This window comes from Scyliorhinus canicula, chromosome 18 (genome assembly GCF_902713615.1).
Source record: "Scyliorhinus canicula chromosome 18, sScyCan1.1, whole genome shotgun sequence".
Lineage (NCBI taxonomy): Eukaryota > Metazoa > Chordata > Chondrichthyes > Carcharhiniformes > Scyliorhinidae > Scyliorhinus > Scyliorhinus canicula.
The window spans coordinates 126,055,543-126,081,077 of record NC_052163.1 but is presented as its reverse complement, the minus strand read 5'-3'; the positions used below and the strand labels follow the sequence as shown (position 1 = coordinate 126,081,077).

The window sequence follows — 25,535 nt, the reverse complement described above, 5'->3', positions numbered from 1 at the left end:
CTTTTTTCAGGGAGATTGAGGGAAGGATTACCTCATTCATATGGGGAGGGAAGGTGGCCAGAGTGAGAACGGTGCTGCTACAGAGGGGAAGGCAGGCAGGGGGTTTGGGTCTCCCGAACCTGATGTACTACTACTGGGCGGCGAATGTGGAGAAGGTGCGCAGCTGGGACAGGGATTGATTCCCAGTTGGTCAGAATGGAGGAGAGGTTGTGCAGGGGTTTGGGACTGAAAGCACTAGCAACAGCGCCGCTCCCGATAGCTCCGGGGAAATACTCAGGGAGTCCGGTAATAATAGCTCATTGAAAATCTGGAGGCAGTTTCGGCAACACTTTAGGTTGGGGGCAGGGTCAAGGGAAATGTTGATTCAGGGGAACCACAGATTTGAGCCAGGGAGGTGGGATGGAAGTTTTCGGAAATGGGAAGAGAAGGGGATTAAGACGCTAAAAGATTTGTTTCTTGGGAGTCGGTTTGCAAGATTGAAGGAGCTGGAAGCAAAGTATGGGCTGGAGCAGGGAGAAATGTTTAGATTTCTGCAGGTTTGATATTTTGCCAGGAAGGAGATACAGAGCTTCCTGGAGGAACCAGCCTCCACATTGCTGGAGGAGGTGCTGATGACAAGGGAGCTAGAGAAGGAGGTAGTGTCAGTGGTGTATGGAGCTATTTTGGACAAGGATAAGGCACCACTGGAAGGGATCAAAGCAAAGTGGGAGGAAGAGTTGGGAGAGGTTATGGAGGAGGGGTTCTGGTGTGAGGTGCTCCGGAGAGTGAATGCCTCCACCTCGTGCGCGAGGTTGGGGCTGATACAGCTGAAGGTGGTGTATAGGGCACACCTCACGAGGGCGAGGATGAGCCGATTCTTTGAAGGAATCACATTCATATATTTTGGTCCTGTCCAAAGCTAGAGGATTACTGGAAGGAAGTTTTTAGGGTAATTTCTAAGGTGGTGCACGTGGAACTGGACCCAGGTCCGTAGGAGGCCATATTTGGGGTGTCGGACCAGCCAGGGTTGGAAACGGGTGCGGAGGCAGATATCGTAGCTTTTGCCTCGTTGATCGCCCAAAGGCGGATCCTGCTGGGATGGAGAGCAGCCTCTCCACCCTGTGCCCTGGCGTGGTGGGAGGACCTGTTGGAATACTTGACCCTTGAGAAGGTTAAGTTTGAACTGAGGGGAAGGACGGAGGGGTTCTACAAGTCATGGGCATTATTCATTATACACTTTCAAGAACTGGATAACATCGAACATTAGTTGGGGGGGGGAATGGGTGGGAGGGTTGGGGGAGGGGGGCTGTGTGTATTAAGGGTGACTATGGGTAATCCCTGATTCCTTTTTGTCATTTGTTTATGTAAACATTCGGGCTGATGTTGGGGGGTTGGTGGGAGGATGGGATCGTTGTTATTGGGATTGACATATTTGTTATTGTTTATTGTTGGTGGGTGTAAATTTGGGAGAAAATGTGGGAAAGGAGGAGAATGAAAAAAAAAAATTAAGTACTATTTGAAGTGACTTGCAAGATAGGGAAAAAGACAATGGGCAAAAAAAAAGGGCAATAAAGTTAAAGTGCTGTTTTGGGCCTGTTTCGCCGGGGGGGGGGGGGGGGGTGAGGAGCAAGGGGGGGGTTATTTCTTGCCAGCTGCAGCACCGAGAATATCCCCGCTGTTTAATGACACTTTGTTGTTTTTTGGCCTCTGGAGGTTTCTCTCCATTGAGATCACACGTAGGCAGCTGCCAGGCACCATTTTGGAAGGCGACCCCGATCTCCAGGCGCCCCCTTTCAGCCCCACCCGGCTTCCAGAAACCCCCCTCCCTTCACCTCCTCAACCTTTTCTGGGGCCCTCAAACCCCCGTTCACCCCTGCTCTTATGGGCAAGCCCCCCCCCTCCCCCCATCCCCACGGCCTGACCCCTGGCACTGCCAAGCTGGCATCCTGTTAGTGCCCCTGCCAGCCTGGGTACTGCCAGATTGACACTGCCAGGGTGCCAGGCTAGCAGTGCCAGGTGCCCGGGTGCTGAGGAGTACCAGGGTACCACCCTGCCCTGACCCGACCACTCGGGGGCCCCTAATCGCCTGCGTGACACCCCCCCCTCCACCCGAGGTGCCATCACGCCTGGTTCACATATGTGTGAACACGGTGTCTGGTTGAGGCCTCGCAGGCATGGCTGTCGAATCCAGAGTGCCAGGTGAATCCAACAAACGCATATTTAGATGAGGCAAACGACTCATTTAAATATGAATTTATGAGGCCCTGCCATGTTCCAGATTGTGTGGGCCTCATCAGTCCAGTAACTCTCGTGAGGTTTCTCGCCCGGCCTAAAGGCCGAGTTTGCCTCCTGACTCCAAGTCGGTGCAATGATGCTATTGAATCGCACCCGGTGTACCCCACCTCTTAAGGGCAAGGCAGCATCCGGGCCTGATCCCTGGCATGGGCAACATGGCACCCGGGCACCTTCACACGGCCAGCCTGGCACTCTGGCAGTGCCCCTGTCAACATGGCAATGTCACCCAGGCACCATGGTGGTGCGAGGGTGGCACTTCCAGTGTGCCTGAGTGGCAGTGCTAAGGTGCCAGGCTGGCAGTGCCATGGTGCCCTGGTGCCAACCAGGGGTCTCTAATGATCTGGAAAGACCCCCTCAGGTGCCGTTATGCTTGTTCCATGTTTGTGTGGACCAGTGCTAAATGACACCCTGGTGAGGTCTCCGATGCGAGGTCAGTAGTTGCTGGGCCCCGGGAGAATACGGCGCAGAAATATTTAAATGGACCATTTAAATATCTTAATCTGGATCTCGACATCTCACGAGATCTCGTTAAATCTTGTGAGGCGTTTTGAATGGCCTGAACTCAGGGACGGCGAGGCCATTAAATCACACCCAAAGATTACCAAGGTGACGAAGGTTTGGCATACTGTTTAGACATAGACATAGAACAGTACAGCACAGAAGCTGCATTGTTCTGATCAAACACAATCTATTCACAACATGGAATAATTCAGAACTATTTGACTTCAGGCGTGAATCTCTTTTCACATTTTTCTTTAAATGGCATTATTGGCATCCATGAGCTCGAGGCCGTGCAGATTCTTTTTGTATAAAAATAGTCACCATATGCATAAAACCGCTGCTTCGTGCAACTTTCATAATTAACACCTGCATAATTTCTGAAATGACCATGCCATGATCATTCTTCAATAAAGGTGAGCCAAAAACGAAAACACAGTGGGCCATAAATAAATCTCAGTGCATTAAATTCATCTGTCTTGTTTCATGATTGTGCTGCCACTCCTGAAGAGATTGTGGTGCGGTCTTTATCGACTGAGTCCAAAAATAAATGTAATAAAAGATTCAGCACCTCCCACTCAATCAACCCCTAACTAGAATGCAAATAGGATTGTGCCTGCAAGGAAGGTAATTCAGTTGTCAGTAACTATAAGAAATGCACGGGAAAATGCATATATCAGTACACAACATCATATCATTAAGACTGCTACTAACATGAACTACAATTATATATTGTACTGTTTAAGATGTTAAGGGGCAGCAGGGTAGCATGGTGGTTAGCATAAATGCTTCACAGCTCCAGGGTCCCAGGTTCGATTCCCGGCTGGGTCACTGTCTGTGTGGAGTCTGCACGTCCTCCCTGTGTGTGCGTGGGTTTCCTCCGGGTGCTCCGGTTTCCTCCCACAGTCCAAAGATGTGCGGGTTAGGTGGATTGGCCATGCTAAATTGCCTGCAGTGTCCTAATAAAAGTAAGGTTAAGGGGGGGGTTGTTGGGTTACGGGTATAGGGTGGATACGTGGGTTTGCGTAGGGTGATCATGGCTCGGCGCAACATTGAGGGCCGAAGGGCCTGTTCTGTGCTGTACTGTTCTATGTTAAAGATGAGCCATTTGTACTTAAGTTCTTTCATCATTACAGACATATCCTCAGATTTTTGGAAACTGCGCTCAAAATCAGTCTGAACGTAAAGTTTGGGCTCAATATTTCTGTTCAGAAATCAATAATAAAATGTGCCTATTGATTATGCTTGTTGGTTTAATTCACTAACTTGCTACCTGTGTTCACCCCATTCCCACCAGGTTCCATTCACTCTTCGTCACTCTTTAAAATGTTGTGGGACAGTTTTCTGCACGCAACGAATGTAAATTATTGTTTATGTCTGTGACTGAAGTACTTGAACTCCCAAACCATTCAACAGGAATCTTAACAAACTTCTGAAATGATCAGTAATTCAGTAAGGAAACAAGAGAATTTAGTTAATGTAAAAATAGCAACATAATATATTATTTCAGAAGTAGGCTTATATTAACACTGCAATGAAGTTACTGTGAAAATCCCCTAGTCGTCACACTCCGGCGCCTGTTCGGGTACAGAGGGAGAATTCAGAATGTCCAATTCACCTAACCAGCACGCCTTTTAGGACTTGTGGGAGGAAACCGGAGCACCGAGAGGAAACCACACAGCCACAGGGAGAACGTGCAGACTCCACACAGACAGTGGCCCAACCGTGAATCGAACCCGGGACCCTGGAGCTGTGAAGCAACAGTGCTAACCTCTGTGCTACTGTGGCTTCAAATGGCATCTCAGGGTGATATACATTTGACTAAAATGTGAAGTCTCTTTCTTACTTGTGACCAAAATTGAAATTAAATGTGAATTTTAATATCGTGGTGTAGCTGCTGTCCTGCTTTTAGACAAATAATGACTGACATCCCAAGATTTCTTTGGTCAGTTTCTCACTGGTATAATTTGAACAAATTTAGGAACGGGCTTTGCAGAAATTAAGTTAGGATCTTTCCTGCTCATCAAGCGTTGGAAGGACAACTATAAGTGTGAACATTGTTCAATGCTCTAAAATCCCAACAATCATTCTTTAAAAAAAAATCTTTGTTTAGATTTGTGCAAACTGTACTCAAAGCCAGTATTAACCTAAATTCCTGCTTCAATATTTTTACCTTCAAAATGAAATTAAAATTTTCCCATTGACTGTACCTTGGGCTTTTAAATGCAAATAAAACCTGTGAGACTGTCAATCCTATACAGGCCATCTTTCAACACAATCTAACTTTGTACATTTTTTGGCCAATGTTCTTCAAAAAAATCAGTGCTATCAAAAATATATAATTGAAACAATCGCAATGTTAATGAAGGTAGTGTAGTTTTCAAACCAAATGGTGAAAGTTTGACTCTAAAAACACATTCATGAGATAATTCAGTGACAGGATAAACACTGATTTAACCATTATCAGCATTATGAAATGTGAGTATTAATATTCAAGTAAAAGCTTCTTAAAACAAATTCATGTTAATATTTCACTAATGTCAAGAAAAGTTTCAAATAAGTTGCGCGCATAATGATAACTTAATTGAAGACTACAGCTGAAATACTAAATATGCCCATGTCAATCAAACTATGTAAAGTACAATATTTGTTTTGCTATGTTAAAATACCATTCTCATCGACATTGTTGAGTTCATTTATTAAGATCACTTTCTAGCACAATAAGTTTTGACAACAAAACAAGACAATCTTACTTTTCGAGGGGTTTCCCAGGTCCCCCATGATGAACTGCTTTTTCTTTCCCAGTCTGGAACCAGGTCTGGTGGTGACTGAAGCTGTTTCTCAGCTTTCAGGAGTGGATGATATTTGCTTTGCTGGTTGGTGTTGACTTGGAAATAACAGTGTCTTTCGGACAACTCCTGCACTTCCTTCTGTGTCGGCATTCCTGATTCACGTCTATTCAATGGCTTTGAAAAGTCGATATTTGAGACCCGCCTCCTCATTAATGAAACTGGGGAGGGAAATTCCTTGCCATCTCGGAGATATGATTGCATTTTTTCAGTAGATGCTCTTGTTAAATATAGAGCACAATTCAAAAATAAATGTAACAGTATTGACAATATACATTTAACAGCAAAATTACTCTGGTATGTAGTTTAAGAGTGGCATGGTGTGGTCAACTAAAATCATACAGCAACCTGACTTGCTACTAAAACAATCAACTAGAACTATTTCAATAACAAGTAACATATAATTTTGTTAGAGAAACCCTGAAGCCTTCTTGTTTGCGAATATTTGGGAAAATGGCAAAATTTGTATTGATTTTATCAAGTTAATTCTGGTAGATAATACATAAAATTATGGTTAATGATTCCAAATATTTTGCATAGCCTTTAATTCTTCATCATCAATCTAATGATTAACAGTGTGTGGTACTTACCCTAAAAAAAGGCGATTTGTGTTGCATCCAGATTTTGACTGTGGTATGTTTTCTTCCAGTAGGTATGTAGCTTGATTTAAGAGTCAGAGCCAATTTCTGGGTTTATCTTGTGAGTAGTAACTGGTCCGAGACAGACAGCTGCAGTTCAGATTTTAGACAGACAGCAATTGTGCTGTTTGCACTGCCTGGTTGAAGCTTCAATTCTGCTAACATACATGCACAGGTCTCTTCTTCCAGCATTAATGTTTTAAACATGTAGACAGGATATTTCTGTGCTCAATGCATGTAAGTTGTAGATCTGAATAATGTCACATTAAAGCACTGGGACACCGTGTCCTTCAAACATACCCTCTACAATTTGGAAGTGGTCGCCTTGTCAGTAGTTTCCTGTCAATGCAGAAGAAGTAAATTAATGAAGAAAAGCAAATTACTGAAGATGCTGGAATCTGAAACGAAAGGGAAAATGCTGGAAAATCTCACCAAGTTAATTAATATTCCATTTGCTAGCTCTTTATCAGGTGTAGAAATGTCTCAAAATACTTCATATGCAATGATGCTTTGTGTGGTCATCCCCCCCCCCCCCCCCCCCCCCCCCCCCCCCCCCCGCCCACTGCCATTTGATATGGGCATCACTGCCCAGGAGAGCATGAAAAATGAAATGAAATGAAAATCGCTTATTGTCACGAGTAGGCTTCAATGAAGTTACTGTGAAAAGCCCCTAGTCACCACATTCCGGCGCCTGTCCGGGGAGGCTGGTACGGGAATTGAACTGTGCTGTTGCCCTGCTTGGTCTGCTTTAAAAGCCAGCGATTTAGCCCAGTGAGCTAAACCTGCCCCAAATCTATCAGCCCCATCCCTAATTGCCCTTGAGAAGTTGGGGTTCTTGAACTACTGTAGTCCATGTGGTGTAGGTACATCCACAGTGCTTCAGGGAGGGAGTTCCAGGATTTAAAACCAGCGACAGTGAAGGAATGGTGATACATTTGCAAGTCAGGATGTTGAGTGGCATGGAGGGGAACTTTCAGATGGTGGTGTTTCCTGTGTCTGCTGCCCTTCTCCTTCTAGATGGTAGTGGTCGGAGGTTTGGAAAGTGCTGCCTAAGGCGTCTTGGTGAGTTCCTACAGTGCATCTTGCAGATGGTATACATGGCTGCTACATTGTGTATTTTATGTACATTGTGTATTTTATGAACGTTGTGCATTTTATGTTTGCCCTATATATTTTCTTTCCATGTGTGGCATGGTCTGCACGCAGAACAATACTTTTCACTGTATTTCGGTACACGTGACAATAAACAAATCCAATCCAATCCAATTTGGCTGTTGCCGATGGCCTACAGAGCCTCATAGTTTACCAGTCTTGAACTGCTAGATCTGTTCAAAATCTATCCCATTTAGCAGTGCCACAGAACATTTTCATAGAATTTACAGTGCAGAAGAAGGAGGCCATTCGGCCCATCGAGTCTGCACTGGCTCTTGGAAAGAGCACCCTACCCAAGCCCCTACCTCCACCCTATCCCCATAACCCATAAACCCCACCTAACACTAAGGGGCAATTTATCATGGCCAATCCACCTAACCTGCACATCTTTGGACTGTGGGAGGAAACCGGAGCACCGGGAGGAAACCCACGCAGACACGGGGAGAACGTGCAGACTCCACACAGACAGTGACCCAAGCTGGGAATCGAACCTGGGACCCTGACGCTGTGAAGCATTTGTGCTATCCACAATGCTAGCGTGCTGGAGGATATCCAGAATGTGTCATAGACACATGCACCAGCGCCAGGCAGGTTGGTGAGTATGTTTTTTCCTCTGGTTGGTTTCTTCACCACCTGCTGCAGTCCCAGTCTAGAAGCTATGCCCTTTAGGACCCGGACAGCTTGGCCAGTAATGGTGCTACTGGGCCATTCATGATGATGGAGATCAAAGTCCCCCATCCAGAGTAGATTCTGCACCCTTGCCACCCTCAACATGGAGTTCAACATGGAGGAGTACTGATTCAGCAGCTGAAGGGGCGGGGGGGGGGGGGGGGGGGGGGGGGGGGGAGAGGGGGCTCGGTGAAAAGTAATTAGCAGGAAGTTTCCTTGCCCATGTTTGACCTGATGGCATGACACTTCATGGTGTCTGTAGGGGACTCCCAGGGAAACTCTCTCTATCGTACACCACTGTGCCGCCATCACCTCTGCTGGGTCTATCCTGCCAGTGGGACTGGACATACTCAAGGATGGTGATGGTGATGTCTGATAATTGACTATGTCAAGCTGTTAAATAACTAGCCCCAGATGTTAGTAAGGGGGACTTTGTGGGATCGATAGGGTTAAGTTTGCCATTGGTGCCTCGGTTGATCCGGTTTCATACCTCTGAAATGTTTTAGTAGTTTAATACAATTGAATGGCTTGCTAGGACATTTATGAGTTTGAGGTTAGCTATAGGCCAGACCAGGTAACTAACACATTTCCTTCCCTGAAGGGAATTAGTGAACCAGATGGTTTTTACGGCAATAGTTTAATTGTCATCATTAGAATTTCAGACTTTTTAAATTTGAATTCAATTCCTGCCTGTCATGGTGGGATTTGAACCTGTGTTTTCGTCAGATCACTGGTCCAGCGTCAATACCACTACACCACCGCCTCATCAGATTGTTGTTCTGTGTGCCAACATGGCAGTCATATGTCAACAACACAACCCAATGAACTAATTAAATGAGTCACCTATTGATTTGTTCATTTTTGCTATATTGGTTGAGCAAGGAATATCGGGAAGAACACGAGAATTCTTACTCTTCTTTAAACAGTGGTCTGGGCTCTTTAACCATAACCTGAACATGCAGATAAGACTTTGGTTTAATATCTTATCCAAGGGACAGCACCATTGCCAGCATATGTGTACATCAGCATATGTGTACATTAGCATCCCATTTGCTTGGTTTAGTAACCATGCATTAATGTGAGAGCTGAATTGTTGTTCTGAAGTGCTTGTGCATCCTGCCAAAGTGAAGTCTACATTATGTGCTGAAGAATTGGGATGGGATGTACCCACAACATCCTGACTAAGTTGAGAATGGTACCAATTGAGCCAAGTTGACCCAATGACCTCAGGGTAAATCTTCCGGTGTCCCCCGCCACAGGAACTGTCACAGGCAGGGAGGGAAATTCAGCAGACCATTTAAAGATCTGTTGACCTCTGGTGGGAATTTCCAGTCTTGGGCAGGGTGTGACCGGAAAATCCTACGATTCGGGAAAAAGTAATCTTCGGCTCTAAGTTTCATTGTTTGATTTTTTTTATTTTAACGTGTAGATTTTACCATTGCTATCCTTTTCTATTAAAAAGAACCCATTGACTAAAATTTGCCTGATACATTAATCTTGAACCAGAATATTTTCACTCCAAAATACTCAGAGCCAATAGTATAACTTTGGTCAACATAGCTATTCACTCCACACAGCTCAGCAGTTTTACCACTTGTTCCTTCCATTAGAAACAAATTTTACCTCATGGCCAGTGATTTGTGGGCTGGATATGGTATTACAGTTACTGAGTTCTGTCAAATCCATCAACCAAATTGTGCAGAATATGATTTTAACATCTGGGCAATATTACATTCTATGGAGTGTTCCCAATTGTCCATCAGGACTTTGCCTGGAGATAGGCAGTCACTGCCGGATTTTCCTGTATTTGCTGTGTCCTGACAATCCAGTGCACAAACAGGAAAATCTTTCCCAAAATAATCTCCAAACTGCCCCAGGAGTCCCTAACGGACAATAATGAAAATCAGGCAACCTGGTCCATTCAATACGAACCAGTTTGACCAGGGGCAACTGTCATAATATACATCCAGGTATATGATGGTGTGCAGACAGGCAGCGATTGACACACAGGATGACCAGTGAACACACAGAACACAGCAGCCAATCACCAGACAGGACATGGCCACTATAAAGCCAGAGGGCACCGGTTTTCCCGCTCTCTCGGGATCCAGCCTCTGAGACAGTCAGAGCTCGTGAGCAGCAACTAGGACTAACACCATGTGGTAGTAAGATAGTCTGGTCAGGTTAGCCTCAGGTCTCCAGTCAAGTCAGCATAGTGTCAACCCACAGTTAAAGCATGTATTATAGTTAAGTGTTCAATAAAATCGAGTTGCATTTCTTCAAGTGTTGGAAGCCTGTCTCTCTCACCACTGCAGTAAACGCAGTCCTCGCAGACCCAGCTTACCCAACACATCAGCAACCACTTGGCCCCTGAAAATGGGGCCATGCATCTTTATTGTCACAAGTAGGCTTACATTAACACTGCAATGAAGTTACTGTGAAAGCCCCTATTCCGGCACCTGTTCGGGTTCACTGAGGGAGAATTCAGACTGTCCAAATTACCTAGCAGCACGTCTTTTGGGACATGTGGGAAGAAACCAGAGCACCCGGAGGAAACCCAGGCAGACACGGGGAGAACGTGCAGACTCCACACTGACAGTGACCCAAGCCAGTGTTGCCTTTTTTTACCTGCTATAAATATGGCAATCAATAAGGTTGCCCTTCTTTCTTTAGATATATATATTATTTTGCTCAGAGTCAGCAGGTATCAAATGATACCACCACAAGGTTCAACCGGATATCGATCAAAGAGCCAAACACCAGTTAGTTTGTTCAAGGTCAAGGGTGCTTTATTTACACACACAATTAATCATGCAACATAAACACTACTAGTTAAACTACACCTAACAACTATGACAACCTGTACTTATCTTCAGGCACCCGGCTTAGGTCAGAGGAACAGTGGCCTTTGTTCCTGGATCTACTGGGTCTGGAGAAGTAACCCTGCTGTTCAACTGGGCCCATCCGTCTGGTAGCGAGCGTTGAACTTGAACTTGCTTCTGGTGGTGCTGCAATTGGAGATGGACGCTGCCGGAGCGCCAGGTCCAAAAGGGGTCGAACACATGGCGGTGTCTCTCTTTATCCTTGGGGGGTTTTGCGCTCTTTTGGGCTGTCCTTAGGTTTGGACCCCATTAATTGGGCAGTTCTCGATCACTGTCTTCCATCTGAGCTAATCAAGGTGCAGGTGCCTTGATGGCTGGGCATGTCCGAAGCGGTCATTGACCTTGTTGTTTATGCTTCCTGAGTAAAGGGAGTGGCGCCGAAATGTCTGGACTTATATCGGTTACCTGAGTATCAATCCTTTGTCTTACGGAGATGGGCCATCAAAATGCTAATTGGTTGGGGGTTTCGATGCTGTCTGGATTCTTTGCTCACAAATATACATTCAGAGTACATACATTATAGTCTGTGCCTGCCTGAATCTTACATTGTCCACATTTCCCTTTAGGCTTTGCGAACGTCCATGTTTCTTGTTGTAAGTGACCATCCCACATGGCTACACCGGGAATCGAACCCGGATTCCTGGCGCTGTGAAGCAACAGTGCTACCCACTATGCAACTGTGCTGCCCAGGGGGTTTTGCCTCAAAAGTATCTAAATAGCACAATGTTTCTGCTGAGAAAGGAATTTTAGAGAAACACATTAAGTATTGTGCAGTGTAATTTATGGCTCATAGTTTTTCATGTGCCGTTCTGATTAAACTCAATACTTCCAGGAAGACTAAAGAACTAAAATTAAATTGGGTGAAATATTGCCTGACATAATAAAGGTAAATGCTAAACTGGCACTCTGCATAAGGATCCATTTTATCTTATTATTTTGTATTACTAATTTTATGATTGTCAGTCAGTAATATAAACACTTCAATCTCAGCTGTTTACTGAGCAAATGCCATGTCATAATTATGCACACAATGATGAGGAGGTGGTGGACATGCCACGATCCATCAAGACTTCTTCCTTTGCTCCCCGTTGTAATTTGAATCTTAATTAAGGAAAGTATAAATGTTTCTGTAACGAATTGCTGTAATTAGGTTTTTAAAGAGGTACAGTGTATGGCGACTGAGAGAAAGTAATCAATTATTTTGGTACTTATGACCCCTTGACAAGGGAACAGACTATTTAATCTCCTTCAGTTTAACAGGAGGAAATGTGTTGCAAATTCTCTTCATAACACACTGGTAGCTTATTGTTACCAGCCCAAAAAAGTTATTTTCTAAGGCAGCATCTAAGCATTTCATCTTGCCATTGTATATTTCCCTTAATATAATTGGCTATATACTATTTAATGCCTGATATGAACAGAATCTATTTGGGACTTACTAAAATTTCACTACTAAGTTTCACTACTAAGTAGATTAGTTTAGTGCATCACAACGACTGAGAGCGATGTGGGATAAGAAGGAAAATATTTTGGACAGTTGAAGCAGAAAATGGGGACAGCTCTGTCACGATCCAAAATCAAAGACAAGCTAATATTTTGGCCAGAGACCTTTTCTCAGGACACAAAGAAAAAAATCTTGGGCGGGGTTTTACCTCGGGAATCTGCACGTCAGAGTGAGACTTACTGCCTCACTCTAATATGCAGATTTGTTAAAAAGTGATCCCGCCCAATGTGGGCAGGATTCCCCTAGCAACGTCTCGCGAGATTGCACAGAATCTCACGACGCATTGCGAGTTGGGTAGATCCCGAGAGAGGGGTCTCCCTACTTTCACCTGCCATTCTGCGCCGCGGCGCGCTGCTTTTTCGGTGCAGCGGGGTCTGAAGATCACACCCTCTAAGTGTGGGCTAAACGAGTGAGAAACTGACTAAGTGTCATTTGGTAGCGGTGGCAAACTCAGCGGCAGGAAACTCTGAAACCCCCCCCCCCCACAAACAAACAGAAAATTTTGGGGGGAAATCACGCCCTTAATCTCAGGAACGGAGAATCCGGGGTCTTATTTTTTTCCAACGTCTTCCACATTGTTTGCAAACAATAATGTAATTGGCAAAGAATGACAACCACACCGCCTGTAAGTGTCATGGTATAATTTTTAATTTTAGCACGCACTTAAAATAAGGGTGAATCTATGACCGTTTACTAGAGGAAGTATGTTGCCCGACATTCCTCAGCATTAATCACAGTCATTCCAGGAATTAAATGAATCTGCAAAGTATTGACATAAAGCCCTCAAAGTTGCAATTGTTATACCAAGTTTAAGAAAATGTTCTCTTGATGCCCAAGACAAACACCCTGCCCCCTGATTTCTTCCAGAGCTACTTTGAATGGGGAGAAACGTACCCATGCTGCTGGTGGTTATTCTGAGATGACAGGACTTGCATTCAGAAAGCAATTTTCACAATCTCAACATGTTCCAGATAAACAATTTAATACTTTTCAATACGGACACTATCGTGGAATGCAGCAGTTAATTTGCAAAGTCCCATAAACAGTGTGTGATAAGTTATCAGGTTGTCTATTTAATGAAATTGATTGAGGGACAAAAATTCCCATGACCAAAATAAAAAAAGACTTATATTCAGACAGCACCTTTCATGATTATTGGATGTCTCAAAGCACTTTCCAGTCAATGAAATACTTTTTGAAGTGTAATGTAGCAGAAATGGCAGCCTGTTTATGCACAGCAAACTCCAACAATCCAGTGACCAGTTAATCTGCCCTTCTTCAAAATAGTGCCCTGGCATCTTTTACGCCACCTCAGAGAGCAGATAGGGAATTTGATTGAATGTCTCATCCAAAAGGTGGCATCTACTCCCTCAATGGGAGCCGGTTTGGCTCAGTTGGCTGGACAGCTGGTTCGTGATGCAGAGCGCGCCGGCTGAGGTTATTCATGAAGGCCCCGCCTTCACAACCTTGCCCCTCGCCTGAGGTGTGGTGACCCTCAGGTTAATTCACCACCAGTCAGCTCTCCCCCTCAAAGCGGAAAGCAGCCTGTGGTCATCTGGGACAATGGCCTTACAGCGCTAAAGTGTCAGCCCAGATTATATGGTCAAGTCTGCAGAGAGAAGCTTGACTTTGCCTCAGAGGCAAGAATACTACCAGGGTTGATACTTGAATAGCTAATAGAGCATAGAATCCAGACAGTGCAGAAGGAGGCCATTTGGCCCATCGAGTCTGCACCGACCCTTTGAAAGAGCACTCTAACCAGGCTCCTAATACATAGAATGCTTGCCTGGGAAGGGTAACAGAGACTTTGGAATTATTACAGATGTAGTTTGGTATGGTGATGGCCAATAGAAAATTGCAGGTTTCTGGAATGGGAGAAGGGGTAAATGGATTCCCTCATCAGTGTTGATCTGTAATCTGGCTGAAATTGAAAGTTACAGGTTTAGTCTTTTTAAATACTCGGCTTTGAACGTCACCACATGGGTGAGATTCTCTGTCCTCCCTGCGTGTTTCTCAGTGGTGGGTGGCTGCCTGCCATTGGCCAGCGGCGGGATCACCTGGTTCTACCGCTTTCAATGGGAGTTTCCATTGAATCCACCCCATGCCGCCAGGTACCCCGGGGCCATCGGCTCCAGTATCTTGCTGTTCCAGATTTTACCAACATTGTCTGAAATGCTGGCTTGTGATATCATTGCCATCCTTGAGTCATAACTTTTAGCTGTTTCACCTCCCATCTATGTTTTGTTTAGTCCTATGTAAGGCCTTTCTGATCTGGCGATTCTGAATGCAGTTAAGCATATGCACCAGCAGTGGGCTCCCAATGAAACGCTGGTTGTAGTTAATTTCCTGCCATCTATGCTGGTTTGAGGCCACAATAGTTTTTTTTTGCTTCTTATTTCATGGGAAGTGGGCATCGCTGGCAATGCCAGCATTTGTTACCCATACCTAATTGACTATTTCAGAGGGCAGCTACCTGAAGTTACCGAGGCTCAATGAAGTCCTGGGACTCTAATTAGCATATAGGAATTAAAACTCTGCCGACTTTGATCAGAGAGCCAAGTTCCCCATCCAGACATATTCAGTAAAATTGGAAAGGGTCAGATCTTGCCAGTTTTCCGGTGGGTAAGTTGCCCGGATATTTAACTTACCACCGCCTGGTTTCTGCCAGTTAAAATATCCCTTTTACCTTTTTCCTTTCTGGACACTAATACATCTGCTTTGTCATTCCAGAAGATGTTTGTTTCTATTTCAACTTACAGCATTGATCTCTGTACTTAACCTTCTGACAAGTTTTATTTGCCGAGTGAACAAGATCTCCTTCTGTGCAAACAAAACTCACAAAATTCGCCCCTCTGCTAAATAATGCTTTCGGAGAATAACAGAAGACACGGCCAATGAACAATCTGTGGGGTGTTTTCTCCAGTCGGTAATGTCGAAATTGCGTTTGCCGATTGGCCGGAGAATCCTCCTTTCCCATGAAATCGGGGGCGGCGCCACTTTCGCGATGCGTCGCCCCCTCCAAAGCACCGGTGTACACCGCGCGCCGTATTGACGGCCTCAGGACGTTGCCTGAAGCTCACACCCGATGCTCCGCCCCTGACCGACCAAGTTCCCGACGGCGTGGCTCCCTCATGGTCTTACCTGTCGGGAACCCGGCGTGGGGGCTGCGGACTCTGTCCAGCGCCGCCACAGACAGGGGAGGGCTGATCCACGGGCGGGGGGGGGACTTTGGCAGGGGCTGGGGGCACCGTTATGGGGTGGCCTGGGGCTCACGAGCCGGCCAAAGGGGGGCCACTATTTTGTAGGCCGGGTCCGCGTGCGCCCGGCACCATGTTGCACGGCGCGGCCGCTACAGGCCGCCGCTATGCGCATGCGCGGCCACAGACCCGGAAATTCTCCGGGGTTTATCGGCAGCGAGAGCCGGCTCTCCGCTGCCTTGCTGCTAGCCTCCAGCCAAACGGAAGATCGGTGGCCATTCTACGCCGAATTTTCGGTCGTAAAACGCCACCGTTCCCACGCCGGAGTCAGGACATAGCCTGAGAATCGGAGGATCCAGTCCCTGATCTTTGTCATTCCGTAGCTGCACAGCACCAATTAATTTTGGCTTGATGCCAGAAAGCTTATCACATTCATCTGCTTGGGACATCAGCACTTCTAAAAGGAAAGTTATATAAAATATTGGTTGATTTACCTTTTATACCTGGGATCCGTATATAGTGATGCATGTCAATTTGTTCCCAGAACTTAAGACCTCTCGTTTTTTTTTGTTCTCTCACCTCTGTCTCAGTCATCCTTTGGAGGGCTTAAGGATTCGGTGTAACATTTCTGTATTAATTTCCAATTTCCTGGTAGTAATTTCTTTGTGATTTGCAACTCTGTGACAAGTGTACAAAGATGCAAATAGAGTTAGATGGAGCAAGGTGGAAGAGGCTTGTGTGGAAGATAAACATCAGCATTGACCAGTTGTGCCAAATGACCTGTTTCTGCACTGTAAATTCTATGGAATTTGATATTCGGCAGTTTTAAGTTGTGGGAGAGTTAATTCATGCTATGTGAACACATGTTCCCTACTTAATTACTCACCAGGTTTTAGCTTGGATTCTGCTTCAAGAGCATCTATTGTATTGTTTTACTTTTGGCTGCTGTGGGCTGAAATCCTCAGAAAAGTTCCACTTTTGTCAGTCCCCGAAAAGGTTGCTATTCGACCAGCTTCCAATCCAATTTGTCTGTTTAAGAACCTGGCAAAGTCACGTCAGCACACATCATAAATTAGGCTGTCAGCCACTCCTGTCCACTGAATTCAGCACAGATTGTGAATGAATGAACTTCAGTAGACCGTGGACAATTGGCTGGTCAGTAGGTTGCAGCGATTTACAGACTCGCAGCACTTAATAAGTAGCAGCACTTTGCCCTATGCAGTTTGTCACTTGGAGAGAGACACAGATTAGATTGTATGGCTTGAAATTATGTCAGACCTCTGACAAGGCAAGATAAAATGAAAGCATACCACAGAATGAGCTCTATGTGCAGTTACCCAGTTCAGGTATTGTGTTTAAGATTGCTGTACATTGGATATCAGCACTGTAAAGTAACCATGCACAACTCCATCCCTGATATTGTTGTGTGTCTATAATGGGCAATTGTATTAAACCTGTTCATGAGATGTGAGCATTGCTGGTAGGGTTTAATTGTTCACCATCATTCAAGACAGAATGTGATGGGAGTGCAGATCATTGATTTGCACTGTTGGTTGTGGACTCACTTTGATCTGTCTAATAGAATACTGTTTCTGCTGTTTTACATACGCACCAGGTCAGAGAATCACCGGTGGGCCACGCGGATTGTACCACGCCGCCCCGACGCCGACAAGCGGTCCGCAGAGCGTAGAATCGGCGCCACTGGCACCATCATGGTTGGCGCACCGCTGGTCGCGGGCCGCTCTACGGGGCCGAACCACCGATTCTCCGGCCCGTATGGGCCGAGCGGCCTTAAGAAAAGAGCAGCGTCCCGCCGGCGCCGTTCTAACCTGCTCTGGACCAGCGGGACCTTGGTGTGTAAGGGTCGGGTGGCGTTCTTTGGGGGGGGGGAGGGGTTCTGACCCTGGTGGGGGGCCTCGGATGTGGCCTGGCCCTCGATCGGGGCCCACCGATTGGCGGGCTGGCCTCTGTGGCTGGGGGCCTCCTTTCCTACGCGCCCGCCCCTATAGTCCTGTGCCATGTTGCGTCGGGGCCGGCGCGTTGAAGGAGACCACTGTGCATGCGCACGTTGGCGCCGGTGCCACTGCACATGTCCTCGTTGACGCCGGCGCATGCGCGGATCCCACGGCGCACAGTTCGTGCCGGGGTCTTCAGCCGAGAGGGGCCAGAATTAGTCGTGGGAGCGGCCCGTTTACGACAGCATGGACACTCTGCCGCAGGATTGGATCACTCCCCCTTGCCTGAGAGACCATCGGCGAGCGCCATTCAGCACAGGTCTCCACAAACAGGGACCAGGTGGAACAGCACTTGTGGGGGTCTCCCAGGGATCGGAGGCCCCCAGGTGCTTGCCCTCTGGGCAGGTTGGCAGCCTGGCACTGCCACCCTGTGCCTTCCCAGGTGACAGGAGATTGCTCCCAAAGAGTGGTGAGCCTGTGGAATTCATTACCACAGGAAGTAGTTGATGCTAAAACATTGAATATATTCAAGAGGCGGCTAGATATAGCACTTGGGGAGAATGGGATCAGAGCCTATGAGGAGAAAGCAGGATTAGGCCATTGAGTTGGATGATCAGTCATGATCGTGATTAATGACGGAGCAGGCTCGAAGGGCCAAAAGGCCTCCTCCTGCTAATAGGTTCTATGTACATGGGCAACACAGTGGCCTAGTGGTTAGCACTCCTGCCTCACGGAGCCGAGGTCCCAGGTTCGATCCCGGCTCTGGGTCACTGTCCGTGTGGAGTTTGCACATTCTCCCCGTGTTTGCGTGGGTTTCGCCCCCACAACCCAAAGATGTGCAGGGTAGGTGGATTGGCCATGCTAAATTGCCCCTTAATTGGAAAAAATGAATTGAGTACTCTAAATTTAAAAAAAAAAGAAAAAGTATCTTCTATGTAGGTGGCGCTAGCAAGGGCACTGCCAGCGTGGCATTTTTCCCCTGCCTGGGATCATGCACGGGCTTGCCTGCGTGGGTGCGGGAGGAGGGGGAGAGTTTGTGTGCCTGAGGACCCTCTTTTAGGTGAGCTGGGGGTTTGGGGGTCGCGTCGGCGGAGTTGAGAGAGTTCCGGCAAGCAGAGCTTCTCAGTACAGGAAATGGGACTAAGTACAGCCTCGTCGGGACGTTCCCCGCTGTGACCCCGAATATAACCAGGGTCCTGGTAGCTAGCATGGTGGTTACCGCCGCTGTGAGGACCGGGAATCACCCGGTTTAACGTGCCCATTATGGCACTCTGTTCCCATTTGGTTAGCTCTCGCCCATAGTGTTTCAGTGTCAGTGATTGGAACCTCACATTTAGATATGCCTGGTGCTGTTCTGGACATTCACTGCTGTACTCTTCAACGAACCAGGACTGACTCCTTAGCCTGATGGTCATGGTCAAGTGAGGGACCTGCCAGGCCAGAAGATTAGAGATTGTGGTTGAATACAATACTGCTGCCGCTGATTGCCGAAAGCACCTCATGGATGCCCAGTTTTGAGTTGTTAGATCTGGTCTGAATCTGTTCCATTTAACATGATGGAGGGTAACCTTGTGTGAAGACATGACTTCATCTCCAAAAGGCTGAGCAATGGTTACTCCTGCCTATTCTGCCATGGACATATTCATCAGAGACAGAACGGTCAAGTGGGTTTCTCCCTCTCTTTCTCTCACCACCTGTCACAGGATTAGTCTGACAGATACGTCCGTCGTGACTCTGCCAGCTCAGTTGGTAGTGGTGCTACCAAGCCACTTTGGTGGTTCCCCAACTGGTATTCTATTTGGAGGAGTACTGATTCACCCGCTGAGGGAGGGTAGCATGTATCAGCAGAAGATTTCCTTCACCTGATGCCATGAAATGTCATTAGGTCGAGAATTAATGCCTCCCACTGTGTCACCATGGCCAGTGGGACAGGACAGGAATGGTGACGGAGGAGTGTGAAATATTTGCAACCAATTCACTGAATACGATCATGTCAGGCTGTTGCTTGACCAGTCTGTGAGACAGCTAGGTTTTTGACACGAGTCTCAGATGTAGATGAAGAGTTCTTTACAGGTTCGAATGGGCTGGGTGTGTCGTTGTCATTTCCATTGTCTAGGCTGGGTGGTCAGTCTGGTTTTATTCTTTTTTTGACTTTTCTGTATTATTGATATAGCTAAGTGGCTTGCGAGGCCGTTTCAGCAGGCAGTTAAATGTCAACCACAACAGATTTCCTTCCTTGAAGGACTTTAGTGAACCAGATGGATTTACAGTCTGGAAGTTTCATTACTATTACAGTGAGAGGCGTTTTAATACCAGATTGTGAATTTAAATTCTACCAGCTGCCTTGCAATGATTTGAACTTGTGTCACTGGAGCACTATTTCAGGCCTTTGGATTACTATAGGTTGCATATCCTTTGTCTGTAAATCCGAAAATCAAGCACATCCAAAAGCCACATTTTGTTTTGAACCTCACCTACCTTTAGCTCAAGAAGTCTCTGACCTGAGCCAACATGACCTGACTGCTCTTGATCTTTATTGTAGGAAGTCTAGTTGTTTGTCTGCCCTGTTTACCTTGTGAACCCTCTTCTACAAGCAAAATCACAATGGTGCCGTGGGTGGGAACTTATTAAAGGTACCCTGTATTTATTATTCAGTGGTACATCTTGGACGGGATTCTCTGCCTCGCCGCACCACGTTTCTGCCCCAACCGGCCAGCGGGATACGCCGGTCGGTCAATGGGGTTTCCCATTGTGGGGCAGCCCCACGCCGTCGGGAAACCCCTGGGCTCCGGCAAAACGGAGCATCCCGCCGGCGGAGAATCCCGGCTTACTTTTCTCACCATCTTATTTAACTTTAGACTATAACTAGCCTAGACTTCGATCATTGTAATGTAAGTAGATCTAGGCCTGTCTGCGGTATCCAAAATTATCTGAAATTCGAAATGAAAGAAAAATGAAATGAAAATCGCCTATTGTCACGAGTAGGCTTCAAATGAAGTTACTGTGAAAAGCCCCTAGTTTCCACATTCCGCCGCCTGTTCAGGGAGGCTGATACGGGAATTGAACCCGCACTGCTGGCCTGCCTTGGTCTGCTTTCAAAGCCAGCTTTTTAGCCCTGTGCTAAACCATCTATTTGGCCCTGTGCTAAATCAGCCCCAACTAGTCCAGAAATGCAATTAGTCCTGAGGATTTTGGATAAAGATACTCTACCAGTAACGTCACCACTACGCTACCATTCCCTTCAGCTTCATGTGCTTTGAGGAAGTTTAGATGCACACAAATACATTGGTCACTAAAGCTCTGAGTGTGGGAATCCCTGCAGAAGACTGCCTTACACCAGGCTGAGTTTGCAGTAGGTGAAGTATAAGCCCAGTCTTAAATTGAAATAATACTGCAAGTAGTTTTAACTATCGCACAGTGTAAAATGAGCAAAGGTGACTTTTTCACACATTGTGTACCCCGTTCAACATTCTCTTCCATTGACTCTTGGAAAGGCGAGGCATCTGTAATTATTGTATGACTGTGTGCTCCTCGGCAGTTTAAGGAAATAAGGAGCCTCCAGACTTCCCTAAGTGCTTCAACTAATTACTTTTTGAACTGTAGTCAACAGTGGTTAATTTTCATATCACAAGGTCTCACAAACAACCAGTTGATCTATTTTTGATTATCATAGATTATCATAGAATTTACAGTGCAGAAGGAGGCCATTCGGCCCATCGAGTCTGCAACGGCTCTTGGAAAGAGCACCCTAACCAAGGTCAACACCTCCACCCTATCCCCATAACCCAGTAATCCACCCAACACTAAGGACAATTTTGGACACTAAGGGCAATTTAGCATAGCCAATCCACCTAACCTGCACATCTTTGGACTGTGGGAGGAAACCGGAGCACCCGGAGGAAACCCACGCACACACGGGGAGGATGTGCAGACTCCGCACAGACAGTGACCCAAGCCAGAATCGAACCTGGGACCCTGGAGCTGTGAAGCAATTGTGCTATCCACAATGCTACCGTGCTGCCCATGGGGTTGATGGAGTTGATTGAGAGGTAAATGCTCGTTAGGACACTAGAAAAACACCCTGCTCTTTAGTGAACAATGAAAAAAATTTTTACTTCCACATGAACACAGCAGGACCGATGGTTTAATGTTTCGTTTGAAAGGCGGCTCCTCCGACCGTGCACTACTGCCTCAGTACCGCACTGAAGTGTCTGCCCCAGATTGTAAGCTGAACTCTTGGGTTTGGGTTTGGTTGATGGAGGAAGTTATCGACGATACCAGTTGGATTTGTGCTCGTCTTTGATGGAGCCACAAAATTCTCAATGTGGCACTTGCATCAGCATAGCAGGTAGACCAATCTCCGTTTGACATCTCAATTCTGGCATGTGATGGTGGCAGGAAAGATAAATTAAGCAAATGAGTAAGCTACTGAACTGAAACCCTGAAATGTTGCATTTAGAATTGATTTCTATATGGGGCTAGAGGAACATCATAAAATATTCCAGATTCCGTGTTGGGTCAGCTAATTTCATCTGTGGGAGCGATGAGAGAGCTTCAATTAACCTCTGTATCCCTTGGCTAGGGAAGAAAAAGATTGACATTACCCTATGCCATCCACTGGAAGGAATACATTTCTGGATGTCTGATGAGGGCAGAGGTGTGCTTGGCAGTACTGTCCAATGGTTAAGTCGTATATCGATACTCAGTAACTGGTTGCATATGAAAGAATGGCCCATTGACCAGTAACTGAGGGCTATCAAGTTTCCATGGAGCCATATCACAGCACACGCCATCATCCTGGAGAGAGGGATTGGATCGGATTGGATTTGTTTATTGTCACGTGTACCGAGGTACAGTGAAAAGTATTTTTCTGCGAGCAACTCAAGAGATCATTAAGTACATGGGAAGAAAAGGGAATAAAAGAATATACATAATAGGGCAACACAAGATATACAATGCACTGGCATCGGATGAAGCATACAGGGTGTAGTGTTAATGAGGTCAGTCCATAAGAGGGTCATTTAGGAGTCTGGTGACAGTGGGGAAGAAGCTGTTTTTGAGTCTGTTCGTGCGTGTTCTCGGACTTCACGGACGGTCAGAGAAGAGACTTGTCAAAAGAAACAAGGTGAGAATATGCCAAATGAAAACCTCAAGCCTAACCAGGACTTTTAGTAACTGAATTGAGGGGGAAGGAAATTCTGTGATCACCATGTGTAGCAATATCATAAAGATTTCCTTCAATACTATATCAAAATTTGGATACCTTTTAAAAGGAAAGTTTGAAGATTTTGCTTGAATTATCAAACTGTCAGAATCTGCTTTATTGGTTTTATTTTTTAAGCAAGGACAAAGCAAGCTCAAGTTTAATTCTCAACTCGATGAAAGTTAAGAAAGTGAGTTCCTCCCACTTCATTTCAGAATGTTCCATTATGCGCTGCAGTTGCCCACTGCTAAAATGTAAATCACAAATTCTACTCAACTAGATGTCTTTACATCTGACAGATAAAAATAATCATTCCAGTAAACTGATTAACATACATATATAATACAGAGTTTTATATGCCGAGCAAATTAAATCACGCCTTCGTTGTTTGGTCTCATTTGTATTAGGCAAAGTGGGAAGGGAAGAGTATGTATATTAAAGATTGGAACAAATTGCTGGGCATATCCCTCCGTCTGATCAGCATATATATTTATCATTCTGTGAGAGGTGAATCAAGCTTCTTTTAATTACTTGAATTAGAAGTGCCACATCTGACAGCGTTAGGGACACAGTATATGTCCTCCTCCACTCACAACCTTGTCATTGATTATTAAATCAATTTCATTAGCGCTGGATGCTGAATTATAATTTTGGTGAAGAATTTGTTGCTAAAGTTTTGTAAAGGAGAAAGATGAAGGGAGGAACATTCACTGTAACTCAGTGCATGTCAAGGTCAAAGCAATGGCAGATCAGGATGTCGTAGTCAATATTTTCCCCGCGTCTGTACTGTGATAGAGAAATTCAAACAGCATTCATTAGGTAAGCAAAACTGAACTTTATTTACGAATTAGAACTGCTAGCAGTATGGCTGAGACTTGAAGTCGGAAGGCAGTCAAGTACAAACTGCTGCGTCCGTCCCAAGTCTGCAATCTCACAGAAGAATAAGACGATTTTTATACATTATAGGATCAAGATAATATGAATACAGCTTGGTCAGGAATTTGATCAAAAGTAAAACATAAGTAATAATCATTACAATGGCGTCACCTTGCTGACCTTTAGGGGATTGGGGTCTCATATCATTATCTTGTCTTTGTTTTAAGAAATGGACAAATTTGTTTACGTACAGGAAGAGACAGTTTTTTAGCTTGGTATGTATTGAGACTGCTCTAGTCTCATGACGAACACGCCTTATCCTAGAGTTTCAGAGTCAGCCAGTTCTCAGGTCAAGTTGACCTTGGCCTGCTTGTATTTGTGCCTTAGGTTATGCAAAGTCAGTTTAAATTTAATTGTACCAAGAAACTTGACTAGTTTTCCCATCATGCCATTATTTGCTACACACAATACCACAAGGCGCTGTTTCCATGTTTACCCACATTAATTTTCCACTTAATCTCACATATTATAGCAATAGGTTTCACCGTTGTTAAGCTTGCATTTTGTGGGCAAGATTGCAGAGAAGCAGCCCAGCCAAAGGGCGCGATCGAACAGCCTTGTCCCGCCCGATTCGGTAATGCAACGAGGCCATTAAATCTCGCGAGAGGGCTCTCAATCTGGATCGTCCTCACACGGTGGATGGGTTGAGAGATCAGGGAAATCGGGGCGGCATTTAAAAAGTGAGGTTACTGTGGCCTCTGCGGAGCGTTCCCTGCAGAGGCCCCCCCAGAAAAAACAGAGTCCCGATTCATAGCCGGGTCGCTCCGTGTGCTACGGGCTCTGAGAAACACCCCACTATTCATGCCCAAAGTGGGATTTTTTTTATTTCTGATGTGCACATTGGTGGTGAACAGGTTATTCTTCACCCAGGAGATGTCACCCTGTGGCTTACTTCATACAAGGGAATACATTTTGGTTCACAGAAATGTGTTCTTTGTAAATTCAGTTAGACCATCAGTTTCATGTGGTCTTGGGGCCAGTTAACTCAGTTGGCTAAACAGCTAGCGTGTGGACTAGAGTACCACCAACAGCATGAGGCCCGTTCTAGCCAAGGTAAACTCAGGGCTTGCTTCCTCACCCTCCCCTTTCCAGTAGCTCCACCTGGACATGTAAAGCCTTAATTACCTGCAAAGACTCGCATTCAAAGTATCATCTTGCGTCTTTGGATTTGTCTAAATATGTGGTTGTGGAACCCTCCCCTTTACTCCCCTGAGGAAGGAGCAGTGCTCTGAAAGCTAGTGATTCGAAACAAACCTGTTGGACTTTAACCTGGCGTTGTAAGGGCTGGTTTAGCACAGTGGGCTAAACAGCTGGCTTGTAATGCAGAACAATGCCAGCAGCACGGTTCAATTCCCGTACCGGCCTCCCCAAACAGGCGCCGGAATGTGGCGACTCGGCGCTTTTCACAGTAACTTCATAGAAGCCTAGTTGTGACAATTATTATTAAGACTTCTTACTGTGCCTACCCCAGTCCAACGCCGGCATCTCCACATCATGGTAGCACTTTTCCCCTGGTAAGGCAAATTAATCACCTGCCTATGGCAGAGAACTCAAGAAGAATAAATAAATGTTGTTTATACATTTGAGAAAAACAGAAAGTTTACTGTGAGATAAAAGTTTATTATAACCATTTTTGGTGAATGTTACTCCTCAGGAGAATAATCTGAAGAAGATTTTTATCCTCAAACTCCAGGGATCTGTGATCTTATTGGAACAATTCATATATCTGCTGCACCGCTCACTGCAAACAGTTGCTATCTTGGGGGAGCTGTACCTTT

The 25,535-nt window shown here is 45.7% G+C and overlaps 1 protein-coding gene across 4 annotated transcripts in view; it reads right to left on the bottom strand.

Annotated features, from left to right (window-relative positions):
* The window catches only part of LOC119953394 (insulin gene enhancer protein ISL-1-like), a 51,804-nt gene that overhangs the window by 10,839 nt on the left and 15,430 nt on the right, over positions 1-25,535 (bottom strand). For 3 of the 4 annotated variants that reach the window (XM_038777622.1, XM_038777623.1, XM_038777625.1), the window contains 2 exons: positions 6,212-6,598; positions 5,526-5,841 (listed from right to left, as the gene is read on the bottom strand). In XM_038777622.1, coding sequence (XP_038633550.1) covers positions 5,526-5,553 — 28 coding nt within the window. In that variant the 5' untranslated portion in view covers positions 5,554-5,841; positions 6,212-6,598. Of the gene's footprint in view, positions 1-5,525; positions 5,842-6,211; positions 6,599-16,157; positions 16,324-25,535 lie in introns of those variants that run through there. The other variant, XM_038777624.1, reaches the window with a different exon arrangement.